This window comes from Carassius auratus, unplaced genomic scaffold (assembly GCF_003368295.1).
Source record: "Carassius auratus strain Wakin unplaced genomic scaffold, ASM336829v1 scaf_tig00215910, whole genome shotgun sequence".
Taxonomy (NCBI): domain Eukaryota; kingdom Metazoa; phylum Chordata; class Actinopteri; order Cypriniformes; family Cyprinidae; genus Carassius; species Carassius auratus.
Window position 1 is genome coordinate 132,298 of NW_020528304.1, and position 16,914 is coordinate 149,211.

The following is a 16,914-nucleotide window of genomic DNA, read 5'->3' on the forward strand; positions in this document are numbered from 1 at the left end:
CCAAAGAATGTGTAACAAAAACCAGAGACTCATGCGTTGGTCACTCATCTGTCAGAGCTTTAATTTGCAAATCAATTACAAGAAGGGTGCTGACAACGTGATAGCAGATTCTTTGTCTAGGTGTTAATTGTAAACTGTGTAAAACATGTTTACTCTTATATGTGGGGGTGTTACGACCCTATAGTTTTTGTGTTTTGGTTTGTGTGTGTCTGCCCAGGTTGCTGCTGATTGGTTCCTGCAGACTCATTGCTGTTGCCCTCTGATTGGTCTTCGCCCCTTTAAAAGAGATGACAGCATTTCCTTTGGGGGGGGGGGGGGAAGTGGCAAGTGGCTGAGTGCTACTGTGTACTACGGAACAGCAGTGGGCTGCTCAACTAGCTGCCTTTGACTTCGACCTTTGTTACGCCCCGTCTAGGGGTAGAGCGTAACATGGGAAAAAACAAGTTTGAACCATCAACTTATTTTGAATTTTATTTGGGAGTCCACTTTCAGGAGCTGACAGTGCCAAAATAATAAACAAAATGTAAATTAATTTAAGTCCAGCCAGGCTGGCGCCAGGCCAGGCATTTTAGTGCAAACAGGGTTTCATCTGAATTTAACCCATGAATCGATGACCTGCATATCTGTTACACCTCCCCCTTTTGTCAGATGAAGTCCCTGTGTGGACATCATCGGACGGCAATCATCAGGATGTGCAGATGACAGATGAATCGTGATGGTCATGTAGCAGGTGGGTCATGATGGCAGTTGGTTCCTGAAGCTGAGGACTCAGCTTGATGAGGTTCGGTGTTGTCTTTGACTTGGCACCCCCTTTCCGGGGATTCCATCGGAGACCTCCAGCCACAGTTGTCGTGAGTTTGGCTGTAGAGGTTTGCATCTCGTTGAGTATCCTGTATAGGATGAAGGTCACGCCAAGAGTCAGGGCGGGACCAATGACGGTGGAGATTAGTGGTGGAAATTATGATTCTTTCTAGAGATTCGTTCATTTTCAGTTCGTTCACCAAAATGATTCGTTCAGAATCGTTCACTGATTCGTTCAGTGGCCATTTCTTCGTATTACACAAAATAAACCAGCAGATGGCAAAAAAAAAGGAGTGCATTATGCGTTATGTCTTAAGTCAACGAACGTATTCACTTGTTACAAAAACTGATCTGGCTTTATTAAAATGTGTGTATAATCGCATTCAATATATAAAGTCTAATTAAGTTGTTCAGATGAACAAAGCACAAGGTTTTCTTGCCTAATTAGCATTTTAATTGTTTGGTCAGACAGTTTGTATATCATATATTCACATTCATAAATCGGGGATTAAACGTGGAGTTGCTATATCAGAACAAGCATATGTGCACAGCGCTTTGCATTTTGCGAGATTGACATGCTAAATGGCAGATTAACCCGGTTTACTCTCATTCATTTCGTTCACGAACGAGATAATGTACCAGTTCATTTCATTCACGAACGACATGCGTGTATCAGTTCAGTCATTTCATTCACGAACGAGATGTATCATTCAACTCGTGCACGAACGACATGTGTCCCAGTTCAGTCATTTTATTCACGAACGAGATGTATCAGCTCATTCAACTCATTCACGAACGACATGTGTACCATTTCAGTCATTTCATTCACGAATGATAAGATCTCTAGATCTAGTTCAGACTCATTTGAAACTCGTTCATTGAAGGGCGTATTCGTTCACTACATTCAACAAATCACATACTCGGTCACATATCATACTCGAAGGCTATTTGCTCGAGGTTGAGCAATTCTTTGACAGGATGAAATACCCGGTTCACTGAGCTGCGCATGCGCTGCTTATAGCGCCGCGCTGCTGTGGAGGGAGGAACTTCACTGAATGAGAAATATGAGTTAGTGGATTACGTGAACGAGAACGATTCGTTCACTTAAAAGATTCGTTCAAAAAGAACGATTCGTTCACGAACGACACATCACTAGTGGAGATGCACCGTGCAGTGTCGGCAGCAGTCCAGACTCTGACCGCAGATGAAGGGTTCAGAACGGGCTGTCGAGGCTGTGCTTGGAGGGCTGTGTCGACAGGAGTAATGTCAATGTGTTGGGTGGTACCTTTCATTACTTGGTCGAGCAGGTTGGCACGGGTGGCGGTGTCGTGCTGGTCGTAGGTCAGCGTAGCTTAGTGCACAGGAGTGTTGACGAGCCATCTGTTACCCACAATCTCTGCTTGCGTTTCTGTGACTTGTGTACGAGGCTTGGCTTCGGCAAGGCAGCTCGTATCGCTGACCCAGGGTTGCAGCTCGCAGATTCCTTCAGAGTTGTGTCTGAGGAAGGGTTTGCTAAGGCAGAGATAATGAATGTCTTTGGACAAAGTACACATGTGCATGTTTGGGGCCAGGTACAGCTGTGTGTTGCTGTCGTGGTAGGCCACCACATTTGGAATGTGTGTTTTGGTGTGGGTGTTGCTTTTCCACATCCTGACACTGACAATGTCTTTAGGTCTGTAGACTTGGCTTGACTCGCTGATGGGTTGGTTCAGGAGCACATTCACTTCTCTCTGTTTGGGGTTGACGTGCCGTAGGAAGGCGCTATCCAGAGAGTTGGCCAGGTGTATTTGTGGCAGGTCGGCTGGCATGGTGATGGCGTAAGACAGCACTGTTAACACAAGGCTTAAGGGTATCATGTATGGTGGGGTTTTACTCGTGGTTAGGCTGTCATTGGAGGAGCTATCCTCCCACAGCATGTCTGTTGTTAACGCTGTAAACAGCTGAGTCTGGGTAAAGTCCTTCTGGAAGTCAGTAAACAGTGGTTTCAAGGAGTTTACGGTCTGGTTCGCTGCACTGACACTGGACATACTGGTTGGCTGAACATGTGTTTGACATCGGCCTCAGTGTGAGTGAGGGAGTCCTCTCTCCATCGGAACCTTGTACAGCTGTATTCGGTTACAGTGCTGGGGTAGTGTGCCCTGTCATCGGTGGTCAGGAGTCTCAGCAGTTTTCTCGGTGACAGCTGTCCTCTCTTTGGCTGACAGCACGGCACGGCAAACCACAGCAACATCCTGGTACAGATAATAGGGAGAGAGAGAGAGAAAGGGGAGAAAGAAACAAACGAGGGCTGTCTTTGCTTAGTGGGCGACGTCTGGGTTTAGCTCGCCCTCGCCCATGTTTTGCCACATCTTGCTGCTGGCATGACGCTTCCTCGTGTTTTGTCGGTGGCTCTGGTGCTGCGTGGTGCAGCACATGCTGCGTAATGGAAATATATTGGCATTATCCCCCTTTTGCTCCGTGGCATTACAAGCCCTGGCATTGTGATGTCAGACGGTGCACAACCCACAATATTGTTCTGTGCACGCAGCATGGTTTGTGTATCATGCAGTGGTCTGGGGCTTTGGTTGTCAGTGACTGTAGACTGGTTGCCAGGGTGGATGGAGGGGTCTGAGAGGTGCTAAAGCAAAGTCATTATCGAGGTTTCAGAAGCACGCATGTCCGCTATGTTGGTCTGTGTAGACAACGGAGCCAGCGTAAGCGATTCTGAGGTAGGCAGTTTAGCTAGCAAAGTTCTTATGCAGTGTGTAATCACTTCAACCTTGAATGTGGGTGGGAGGGTTGGGAGTGACCACAGAATGTTGTTTAGTGTGCCAGTTTTGGCAAGGGTGTCAGTGTGATCTTTAAAGTCCTTGTCTAGACTTGGTAGCTTTGAGTGTCCTTTTACCTTCTTACCAGTACACGATCACATTGTGTGTTTTTGTGATGTTATCACATTGCTGGAACAGGTGTTGGTGTTTGACATGCTTGTTGTTTGCAAATGTGAATCCGAGTTCCACACATTCAGGTGAGGATTGGAAGAAACCCAGCGTGTGGTGTAAGGTTTGACCACATTGCAGGTTGAGCCGAACAGCAACCCCTTTGGTGTAAGCTGGTACCACCGTACCCTGTTTGTTGACTAAGATACAGAGGCTTGAACTTGGGCCTGTCGTTAGGGCGTTTTACTCATGGCTGGCTGCTGGGGTTCCCGTGACCTCTGTGACCTGACCGTCTGGCTCTGTGGGAGTTCCCATGACCTCTGCGACCTGACAGTCTGGCTCTAGCAACCTGTGTGGCTGGAGAGAAAGAGGTTCTCGCACTTGAGCAAAGTCTTTTAGCTGTTTGAAGTTCAGAAAAGGGTCAAAGTGTTCTAGCAGGTCTTTGTCGATGAGCGATGTATGAGTGTTCATTGGTGGGCCATACATGGGATGTATTAGACTCATCGGAACGATTGTCAGGTGAATGGAAACAACCTGTTCAAACTGGATGTCATTCTGTCTGTACACCTGTACATTCAGTTCATAAGTTTGAGGTGTAAGAGTTCGATCTTGTCTCTTAGCTTCAAATTGGAGTCTTTTGAAAAGGTGAGATGAGATCACCGTCAGGTTTAATCCTGTGTCGATCAGGTCTTCCCTGTTGACTCCTTTTCGGCCCACCCCCTTTTTGACAAGGCTGCCCAGGAATGTTGGCATCAGGGCAGGTGTGACGATCGGTGGGTGGTGAGGACCGGTCTTGTGTAGCTCGCTGCGAAGGCAGGTAGTCAAAACAGCATTTTCTGGTACCTTGTGTTTGTGGTACCTGGTGTGAGGATCTGTGCTGTCTCAGTCAGGGTGTGCAGCTGTCGGCTGCGGAGCTTGGGTGTTGTTGTCACTTTGTGCTGTGACAGTTAGCTCTGTGGTCTTTAGATGACAGGCAGTGTTCTGGGTGCTTGGCTCATCTTCCTTGTGAGTTTTCATGTGAAGAAGATCTTTCAGCACCCTCAGGATCTCTGCTGTCTCAGACGTGGCTGCATTTTGTTTTTCTGATGTGGGCTCAGGATTGAGCTTACCAGTGTCGTGTCGAGAGTGGTTCCACTGCTGGCTGTTGGGGCTTTGTGTCCTGGATGGTAGGAATCGCTCGCTCTGGTGTGTTGGATGAGCACCACCACGATTGTGTTGCCCTCTGCTGGCTTGGAACGGTATTGACTTTCTGTAAAAATGTCTGTGACTGTGGCGTTGTAGGGCGCCATCTATGGTTAACTCCAAGCAGTGCTCAGAGACAGAGACTTTGGGGTTTTTCACAGTCTTTTCACAAATAGTCTTTTGCTTGGTGCAAGCTTTGTGGGCTAAGTTCCGTAACTCTTGTGTAGTCCTATTACGTGGACACGCTGGGACTCTGAGATGAAAACTCCAACTGGCATGTAGGTTTAGGAGGAACAGAGTTTTTAAGTTGACATCCTGTTCCATACCTGGTTCGTTGCATGTTCCGACGTAGGCTTTTCGTAGCTGACTACAGAAAGTCTGTGGGTTTTCAAATCGGCCCTGTTTGAGGTCCATAGCAATAAGGAGCCCATGGTCTGAGTTTGGATCAGAGAATTCAAGAATCAAAGTCTGTAGCAGTTGCTGGTAGTACGCTTTGACAGTCTCTGGCGCCAGGCCAGGCATTTTAGTGCAAACAGGTTTTCATCTGAATTGAACCCATGAATCGATGACCTGCATATCTGTTACAATTGCTTAGCTAGGCCAGTGTGTGTTGTTATTGGCACCACTCACCTGGTTGGGAAATGTCATGCCCCTTCCAATAGCCTCCTGTGAGCTTCAGTGTAAATATTGCATCGAAATCAAATAAATTTGAGCATGATTTAAACCCAGATGATTTTAACCACTCTAAGTTCGTCTGCCTTGGGAAAGCTAGCGTGTAACCCACGGGTCGGGTTGGGGTGGGTCATTAAATACAAAATTAAAATGCATTTCCCTATAGTCTATATTAAATATTTGGAATATCTATTTTCATATTTTATTAAGTTATTTGATAAGGTTACAAAACAATCGCCTTTCCTGTGCTTGCCAAGGTGTCAGAAATGTTTCTCTGTATCCCAGGCACAAGCACATTTAGCTCTGCTGGCCGGGTGCTGGTGTCTAGATCAAATAGATTAAACCCCGGTTGTGATACAGAGAGGGGTCCAGAGACAAAGGCAGGTTCAGCCTTGTTTTAATGAAGTAAACTAAGGATGCGATTAACAGAACTGAGGATACATAAAATAAACCACTTGACCACTTCTTCAAAGGAAAACTCAGGTTTACAGCCGGAGGTCCGGGCGACTCTTTGGGCGGTGAGACCAGGAGCACAGGTGAGAAGCGCAGATCTCTGCAACCCTCTACGAATCCCATTGGGCACAGCACAGAGAAGGTAAGCACAACCACAACACTTAGGCTCTACAAGAAACACTGAATTAGAAAAAGCAGGACTAGACTTTAGATGGGACAAGACAACTACGATAACACTCAGCTCCGTGCATCTAGCTTTAACAATAATCCAACAAAACAGACACGAAAAAGCGACACGAGATTCTGGTCTGGGCCAATCAGTAACAGCGCGAACCTTGACAGGGTCCATACTAATACCCTGGGAAAAGATAACGGAACCGAGAAACGTGACCGATTGAGCGTGAAAAGTGCATTTTTCCACCTTGACAAAAAGACGGTTCTCTGATAGTCGTTGGAGGACCTGTCTAACATGTTGCATGTGAACTTGGAGATTCTGAGAAAAAATCTGAATATAATCAAGGTTAACGAACACGAATAGGTTTAACATGTTTCTAAGGACATCGTTAACAGGAGCCTGAAACACGGACGGCGCGTTAACTAGCCCGAACAGGAGAACACGATATTCAAAGTGCCCAAGAGGTGTATTAAACACCGTCTTCCACTCGTCACCCTCCCTGATACGTACAAGGTGATAGGCATTACGAAGGTCCAGTTTTGTAAAGTATTGTGCACCCTGCGGGATCTTTAACCGTTATGTCATTCAATCAATCAATCACCTTTATTTATATAGTGCTTTAAACAAAATACATTGCGCCAAAGCACTGAACAACATTCATTTGGAAAACAGTGTCTCAATAATGCAAAATGATAGTTAAAGGCAGTTCATCATTGAATTCAGTTATGTCATCTCTGTTCAGTTGAAATAGTGTCTGTTTTAATTTGCAATCAAGTCAACGATATCGCTGTAGATGAAGTGACCCCAACTAAGCAAGCCAGAGGCGACAGCGGCAAGGAACCGAAACTCCATCGGTGACAGAATGGAGAAAAAAACCTTGGGAGAAACCAGGCTCAGTTGGGGGGCCAGTTCTCCTCTGACCAGACGAAACCAGTAGTTCAATTCCAGGCTGCAGCAAAGTCAGATTGTGCAGAAGAATCATCTGTTTCCTCTGTAGCCTCTGTAGTCTATGTAGGGGCGCAACGTGCAATCCTTCTTCACAAAAAAGAACCCAGCCCCTGCAGGAGAGGTGGAGGGAACGATAGGGTCCGCATCTAAGGATTCTGAGAGATATTTCTCAAGAGCCTTACACTCGGGAATAGAAAGAGAATAGAACCTCCCTCAAGGGTCCGGAGTGAGGATGTTGTCGTTTGCGATGTCCACAGTCAGAGGCGATCCACAGGACACCAGCACCCACTCCACAAAGACGTCTCCGGTCAACTGTGCTCTGCACTTGTCATTCAGGCTGGTTTTGTAGGAAGTGCAAAGGCAGTAGTCCGGGTAGTGGGTATGGTTGGAGATTTCCAGTAATAGTTTCATACAATCCTCGGGTGAAAGGCTCCTCTGGTCCAGCAGAAGGAGTAAGGTGGCAGGATCATCCATAACATGAAACAAAAACTGATAAAAAGGAAAAAACAAAATGCGGGGAAACACGCTGCTTTACGTTTTCATGGTCCAGCCTTGTCACGGTGTGGAGCATGAGACAAGCACGTAACGGAGAAAGTGATGATACAAATTCTTTAATAATCCACATTGGGTAATCCATAGGGAGAAGACAGAAACCCATGTGCACATTGACAAAACCGAACAACCAAACACTGAACTGAATGCAACTTATAAGGTGAACGTCAATGAGGGTAATGACATGGCACACCTGAACATAATGACACAATAAACATGGGACATGGAACACATGGAGGGAAAACACAACATAAATGAGTCCAGAGGCGTGACAGTGCTTGGCCTCTTTTTCCACTGCGCTGGTTCTGAAAGAATTTTTTTTTTCAATTCATTTTTTTCCCCACTGGGATTTAAAAAGAAGATTTTTTGTTAAAGTATATATATATACTAAAGTATGCACTTGCTGAGGGCTCTCAAAACTCTAAACACTCCTCTGTTACCTGAATATATTTAGATCAAAGCCTTTGCATTCTTCAAAACTAACCAAAAGCTGAATCTTTCTAATTTATAGAAATTTATTTTTTTATTTGTTCTTTCTCATTTAATAAGTTCTAAACCTGAATTTCAGGACTCTGCTAGAAAAAGAAAAAGAAAAAGATCTGGAACAGGTGGTGCTAAATGTGTCCATGGGGGAGGGAACATTATTATTTTCTTTAAACAGAATCAAGGACAGCACTGTTTCAGCACCACATCATGGACAGCGCCACTGGTCAACATATAGATGTTAAAGTACTTAAGCATAGAATTTGGAATAAGAATGGACACACACACACACACACACACACACACACACACACACACACACACACACACACACACACACACACACTAAATAAATAAATAAATAAATAAATAAATAAATAAATAAATAAATAAATGAATAAATAAATAAAATAAAATAAAATAAAATAAAATAAAATAATAAAGGTTTTCCACTATTCCAATACTTAGATTTGTGACACTGAGCATGTGAACCCTTCCTATGCAGAACCTTTTTTGCTCCCATTGAAGAATATTTTCAAATCATACTAAAGCCTGACAATCAGGACTAATACAACAAAGTAGGCATAACGATTACTAAGACATACTGAAATTTCCTAAAATTCCTAAAATCCCCACATTTTTAATCAGATTGTTATGCTGCTATTTTATTTTTCTTAAATAAATTAAATTGCGTCTCTCAATATGCAAATCCAAAGTCAGTTTCAGTTTATTAATCTGACTGTCCAGGCTCAGTAGATGGCAGCATAGCCACATTTTTAAATCAATCCGAGACTGTGCCTTGCTCTCAAAGCCCTCAGACCAACGCATTTTGCGGGCATTATCATAGATAACTGTGAGACATGTGCTGTCGTTTCATGAAGTGTGAGGTACTCTTTTCCAAAGGACCTGTGAGTTTGAACGTGTGCGTTATATTGAATTGAAAGCGGGGGCTGCAGTAAGAATGACGAGCTGAGTTTTATATTTAACTAAATATTTCTGTAATAAGTTTGCGTTAACAGTTGTCATCTGACACATAAACATACATCCACATACCAGAGAAAGAAATATCGCCGAATCTCATGCTCATACTAAAACTTAGATCATTAAAACTGTTGCTACGTATTAATTATGCTGCTCTGCATTTTGCAAGTCAGTGGTGTTGCTTTAAATGTGTCAGTCCTAGATCCTAAAGGAAATGCGTACATGACTCTTATTAGAATTTGTCATAATGTGAAACCAAATTTAAATAAATAGAATCTTATAGGATTAATTGGATATTCGAAGTATATGCCTAACTACGGGATTTTTTCTACAGTTTGATTTTCTTTAAATACCGTTGGATATGCAAAAACTTCTGTCTTTCACCAATTTGGAGTAATATTTGTCAAGGTTTTAAGTTTTTATTCGCGATGAGTTTTTAAATTCGAAAAATAATTTCTTGACATACATTTGGACTGGATGCTCTACAATGAGAATCATACCACACATGGAAGCTTTCTATAAGAGTGTTTTATATAAAACATATGTTGGATTCAAGAAAATTAGATTTCGAATTAGAAAGTCCTTTACACATCTACTTTTTTCTTTGGTTGCAGACTTTCCTTCTGATCGTTCCTATTAAATAATATGGCTCCCTTACAAGCGACTTTATGACTTGATGTTTTTATGTGGACCCACAAGAGTCTGCAGACTGTAGATCTCCATCCATATTCCCCTGTATCTCATATGATGGTTGAGTCCAGCGCCTTCCTCTAGATGCAGACTGCCTCACCGCTCCATTCTATCGCTACTGTTTGGACCGAGGGAATCAGTTTTGGTCCCAACACCAGTGTCTCGTCTCTGCATTGGACATTATCGGTGATATGAGAGCTAATATAGACAAATCCGTGTGCCATAGGCGTCAGATGTTCTTGCCAAAGCTGGATCTCTATGCATTACTGTGATCGGAGAAAATAAACCGCAAGACACCGTGGCGCTGTGTGGAATTACAGCGGACACGATGGGCACACTGAAGCAGATCCTGCTGCTTTTCGCAGGTTTTGTTGCCGCAGCTCACGGTAAGTTGAAAGTCTGTTTTATAAGCTGGGTGCCATTGCCATTATCCCCTTCAGGAAGATGACTTTTCTTGGGTATGACTACAAAAGTCCTTTAGACCTTGAATTTAGGTGGACGTTGACTTTGCGTTTAAGCCAAATAAAAACTTGCATATGGCATATATGCATGTATGTATGTATGTATATATATATATATATGCATGTATGTATGTATATATATATATATATATATATATATATATATATATATATATATATACATACATACATACATACATACATACATGCATATATATATATATATATATATATATATATATATATATATATATATATATATATATATATATGTTCAGCAGATACTGCTTTTTTGATTGTATATGAATCGATTGTATTTATTTATTTTCATTCGTCAAAATGTCAGACTTAAAGTAGCAGGATCGGATGAAAACGCGGTTCATTATTTTATGATATATCTTGAGATATTTACATGTAAAAAGAGATTCCGGGGGTTGTATTTTGCATCACACAGGCGTGTTGGTATAAACTTTTTTTTTTGGGGGGGGGGGGGGGTTCAGAGTCAGTGTGTTGGTAAAGACAGGCCTATGGATCGCCTGTAATCGAATGGTTGTTCCTAACCGTATCTGGTAGTTCACCAGTATACACAGAGGTTCTACGGGTTTTTATAGTCTGCTACTAGATTGATTTTGCAATCCGTCTGAATCAAATTTAACATTGCCAGGCTATAGCGTTTTATGGAGCCACAATGCGTATGTGTGTGTATATATATATATATATATATATATATATATATATATAAAAGAACATAATGCATGTATATAAGAACAGTCATCCTAATGTCGTAGCTACAATTATTTTAAGTTGTAATGTGTTTTTAACACTGCTGCTGGATTTGAAAAAAAAGAAAGAAAGAAAAAAAAAACCTAAAAGAAAACTAAAGTTGTCTACTTTAACACACGATTCATGCATTTGTTTTGCTGATCACGCCCCTAACTACGCGGGCAAAATGACCCTTTTACTTTTAAACATCTCAGAAAGCATTTGGACCCAGAAAAAGTGAGCGTGACGTCAGAATTACCAAGTGAATAATGCCTCCTCTCCAGTAACCCAGTAACCTGTCACTCATATGAGATCGCAGCTATAGCAAACCTGATTGCAGATTAAAAATCAACACATTATAATATAAACCTGCATTTTATATATATATATATATATATATATATATATATATATATATATATATATATATATATAGATAGATAGATAGATAGATAGATAGATAGATAGTTACATATCCTTGCATATACCATGTACTGAAATATTACAGGAAAATGCAGTCTCATGGCCCGCTCATCTCTATTACCTCACTGCTGATGTACTTGTGCAAATGAGCACGTTTACTACGATCATACCTCTTTTTGTCTGTAAACCTTAATTCAAAGGTTACTTTCTGTATTGCATTATGGTCAACATTTTAGAGGACATGTTTTATCAGAAGAATTAGTGATTCTGCAGGCACTTCGACTGCTTCCAGAGCCTGTGAAAGAATCATTAGTTTTGTCACAGCTGTGCCATCAAAGTTAATGACAATGTCTGCTGCAATTCCTTGTTCAAAGGTATGTGGCGAGTTTTCAGGGATAGGCATTAATTAGTCTAGTTTTATCAGCCATGATGTGTAAAATAGTAGAAAACATGTTAAGTTTATAATTTGCTCATTAATTGCAAATTCGTTTTTGGAGTAGCATTTTCCCAAAAGTTTATTTTATTTTATTTCAAGCACTTAACAAAAGTCTTTATTGTATGAGTCATACAAAGAATAAAATAAAAATAAAATAAAATAAAATAAAATAAAATAAAATAAAAATAAAATAAAATAAAATAAAATAAAATAAAATAAAAATAAAAATCTATCAATCAATCAATCAATCAATCAATCAATCCATCAATCAATCAATAAATATTCACAATTGCCTTGCTTCAAAACTTAGTTAAATGGAATGATTCATGTTATTAGAATCCAGGTTATACTGTATAATCCTCTGAGCCCAAGTTACATTGTTGATGTCAAACTATATGGTAGTTTTTTATGGATATGCATGTTTCCCAGAGGGTTTTGTGAGACAATGGTGTTTGGACCTTGGGTATACTGTATCTAGGAAGTAGTGGGGTATGCTTCTGTGTGTTAAATGGACCAATCTGGTGTTGTTGGAGAGCAAAATTAAGAGCTCTAAGCACTTTTCATTGATTTAAAAAAAAAAAAAAATTATTTGAAGTATTTGCACCTGGAATTTAAAGGGGACTCTAGGCCCTTTGTAGTTTAAATAGTTTCTTCAGGTTGCACATTGGATTTTTAGGAACCAAAGCTATTTAAATATATGAAGAAGAAAAAAGAATAAGGAGAACAACAACAAAATTCAGCCATCATTATTTAGATGCAGCACAGCTTCTAAAAAGACATGCCACATCAGGGTTATTGCTAGGGTTAGAAAAAAAGTTAAATGCATCAGTAACTTAAATATCCTGTATTTACTGAATTTTATTTATGTAATGTTCCCTTAAAATATATATTTACATGGTCACATTCATTACCACTAGAATAATTTATATTAAAACCTTCATATTATTATGTAAGTGAATCTTAAAAAAGTTCAGGGGCTTTGGAAAATACATCATGGGTTTAAGCCCCCAAAGTAGCTACACATCAATAACAGATTACAAGAGGGCAATACATCTGTTGTTATCTTCTGTGCTGATTTGTGATGTGTCAGAAGTCTTTGGTTTTTTTGATAAAAATATATGGTGTTCCGATATCAGGACTGTTTCTAGTCAATTTGACACCCTAGGGGAAATCCCTATTGCCCCCCCCCCCCCATATGGATTTTATATATATATTCTTTTCAGGCACCAGTTTCTTGTCACATTCAAATTTGTTTGCATTGCGTGCACACAGCCACAGAACAAGACTTGTTCACACTTTATCACAAACTTGCTAAATGTAGTGCCAGTACGAGCACTCATTGGCGCCCCTTCAGCTGGTGGAGTCCTAGGCAACCACTAATCTTGCCTATGCCTAGAAATGGCACTGTCCATTATGATCACTGTTGATGATGAACCATTACTTAGCAAATTTCTGAATGTGGATATGCACCTTATTTTGCAATGTTGAAGTAAGCTGTGTCAGCATACTTTCAGTTTTTATATATAAATAAATAATTATTTTGATTATCACATCACATGTAATAATGAAGTTGCAATTTAGATAATTAAAAATATACTAATATAACACATCAGTAAAATGTGCATACTGATAAAAAATAAATAAAAATGTATAGCCTGAATGCATTGTAAGTCACTTCAATGCATCTGCCAAATGTTTATTTATTTATTTATAAATATTTTACTTTTCATGTGCTTTAGAATGTTAGTCTACACATTTAAATAAGTTTACTTCTTTAAAGCACAACAAATTATTTTTAAAATGCAACATTATTGCAAGTACGGAAGTTCTAAGCGGCCATGCATTATAATTTTTTTTCCTTTTTGTTTTCTCGTTATAACGACTTAATTTTATCGTTACATCGACATAACGAAAATCGTTTTCTCGTTATAACGACTTATTTTTCTCGTTATCTCGACATAACGAAGTTCGTTTTCTCATTATAACGACTTATTTTTCTCGTTATCTCGACATAACGAAAGTTTGTTTTCTCGTTATAATGACATGGCAGTTTTACTGTTGCTATAGTAACGAACTCAACTTTGACAGGCATCTGATGGACAACCATGCAGGTGCTCTTACTGTAGCCTATATTTCAGCAAATTTAGCTTTGCCTAGGTAATAACGTCTACAATACTGTATATAAATAAAGGCTGATCAATCACTGTTGATTTTTCCAGAGACAGTACAACGAACGTTTTGTTTTTGTAACTAACATGTTTAAATGGCAACACCGCGAAATTAGAGCTGCTTGGATTAAACTCACTTTTCATTTTCCCTTTATTTGAAATAAAATTATATATACTTTGTAATGTGTAGTAGTCATTATATGATGTGGCAGATATCATGTGTGTTACAAGCTTCTGTTTGAAAAGAGCGTCCATGTGTAGTACAACGTGTAGTGTGTGTGTGTGTGTGTGTGTGTTCCATATGTGTGTGTAGAAAAAAACGATTATTTACAACATTATAGAACAAAACTGAATTAAATTAGCCTATGGATTTTACATATGCATCACATTTCTCATCAATATGGTTAACAATAAAGATTAGTAGTAAGGAAAAGAAGCACATCAGCCTACATCGTTAAATCCCGTCCTACTGTAGATAAACAGAATACAGTGATGTCAACCTTGGTTTTGATAAGCAGTTATTTTATGACACAGAACGCGTTGGTGAAACTCATGCATCTAGCAGGAACTTAATACACAAAATATTCATATTGATTCAAGCATTTAACATTTATGAATTAATTAAATGTCAGTAATGAAGACTGCACAAATTATAGCGATCACGAGGAAGGTTTGCGTACAGTAAAGTGGATAGTGTAGAACACCCCATCAGTTATATTCAGGTCTATAGTGCCACCTGCTGGCACAGTTTTGTAACTTCTTAGAGAAAATTAAGTCGTTATAACCAAGGGGCAAGGAACTCGACCGGAAGTTGAAGTCGGGTGGGGGCTGCCATCTTTTAGCAGAACTTCACTTGCGTTAGCATTCCCATTGACTCCCATTCATTTTGGCGTCACTTTGACAGCGAATAACTTTACATCTGAGGCGTTTAAAGACTCTGTTTGTCCATTATTTATTTCTAAAGATACACGACAATGTATAAAGGGCTCCATTACCTTCTATGTTACATTATGGCCCCGTATAAACAGTTTTGGTAAAAAATAGGCTAACGATTGCGTCATAACCACTCAGCTCTCTGTCGCATTACCGTACAGACAGGAGGAGAAGCTCGCAGGCAATTAACTTAATATGGCGTACTGGCGTTACATTTTAAAATACTATACAAAATAATTAATCAGAATACTTACTCCTGCTCACTCACGACAAAGAACTCCCCGCTCAAGCTCGCCGTCTCTGCAAGATTAACGATGGCAGTTTGCACCCACAGCCACAAGATTTACATCTGGCAGACAGGTTGCTGACGTCGTCAAGCTTCGTTTGAGTCTGCGCGTCAGAAACGGAAGTGCTAAAAAACGCTAAAACTGGGCTTCATTTGTCTCAATTGAGTTCCAATGGGGTCACTGTGTCCATTTCTTTTACTGTCTATCGTTATAACGAGAAAACAAGAAAAAAAAAAATTATAATGCATGGCCGCTTAGAACTTCCGTAGCAAAGTGCACTTTGTAACCTTTATGTTAAATAGAGAAATAGAGTAATTAAATTTTCAAAGTACATTTTTATTTTTTTATTTTATTTTTTATATAAGTTTTATTATGTAAGTACATGCACATTCCATACATTCAAAACAAGTATCCTTTTTTAAGGACATAACTTGCTCTGCCAATTAAATTACTTTTCTTTTTAGTTGACATGAGATTTATTGTTGATAATGATGAGCTGACATTGAATGCAGATAGACAGAAGGATTGTATCTGATGTCATCTGCAAAAAGGCAATTAATTTTCACACACTATAGCTTTGAAATTGCTGTTTGATCATCCAAGACAGGTACAGTTACAGCCAAAAGAGTTGTTGTCAACTATAAGATGTGATGAAGCTGTCTAGCCTCAGGTCTCACATGCAAATGTGACATTCGAGGTCTTGAGAGCACAGTGATTTAGCAGGGGTAAAGGAGAGCTTCGTTAGTAAAACAGACCCTTGTTGACTCAAACACCCTAACTGAACTGAAATGTCACTTAGTTGCTTAATAGGTATTTGCTTTGGCTATTACATGCAATTTTCTTTTTTATTTATTTATGTTTAATGATTGCTTTGCTGTGTTTGTTTTTCTTTAGCCTTACTTTTCTTTGAAAGTTTCCATGTCACCATGTTATAACATTTGCAACCTTATTTGTTATTACTTTTTTTCTCTCAGTAATATGTATTTCTAAGTGAAACAGGATAGTTAATGAGAAGTAGAGCAAAACTTGATTTTGTTCACAGAGATTTGATTGGATCTTGAAAATTAGGTATACCAGAATGGAGGTGGTCTGAGTGAAAGGGGAAAATAATTTATTTGTATGATTTTTATGGTTATTTTTACAGTGGCAAAAATATTTTAAAGATCCATTGCTTATTAATGAAGCACTTCTATAAATAAATGGTGTCTTCAGTTTTGGCTTGTTAAAAAGGGGTATGTCAGATAATTAAAATGCAACTAATGTCACAGATCACATCATTTAAATTGTGTTGATTAGGCAGTCAGATGCAAAGTCTGGAGCCAAGATACATCCATAATTCAGTGGACAGCTGGCTTGATGTGGCAGTGCAACCTTTTATTTTTTAAGTTTTTGACAGCTCTTCCTCAACTTCGCAGTTCTTGTCTGCATAGCTCACTTTAGTCCCAAATTCTGCATGGTTACCAGATCAGGTTGTTTGGGTTCTAGATGTGATGACCCATTTAGGTTATACAAGTGCAGATCTTTCTCATACTACATGCATATAAGCAGATAAAACATTATCAATTCAAAGGAGGCAGAGTCAGCAGAAATGA

At 39.8% G+C, this 16,914-nt stretch overlaps 1 protein-coding gene across 1 annotated transcript in view; it reads left to right on the plus strand.

The window, feature by feature from the left end:
• Positions 1-9,885: 9,885 nt before the first annotated feature.
• csmd1a (CUB and Sushi multiple domains 1a) overlaps positions 9,886-16,914 on the plus strand; it is a 280,504-nt gene continuing 273,475 nt past the window's right edge. The window contains exon 1 of the mRNA XM_026261659.1: positions 9,886-10,238. Within this exon, the coding sequence (XP_026117444.1) occupies positions 10,181-10,238 (58 nt within the window). The 5' untranslated portion in view covers positions 9,886-10,180. The remainder of the gene's footprint in view (positions 10,239-16,914) is intronic.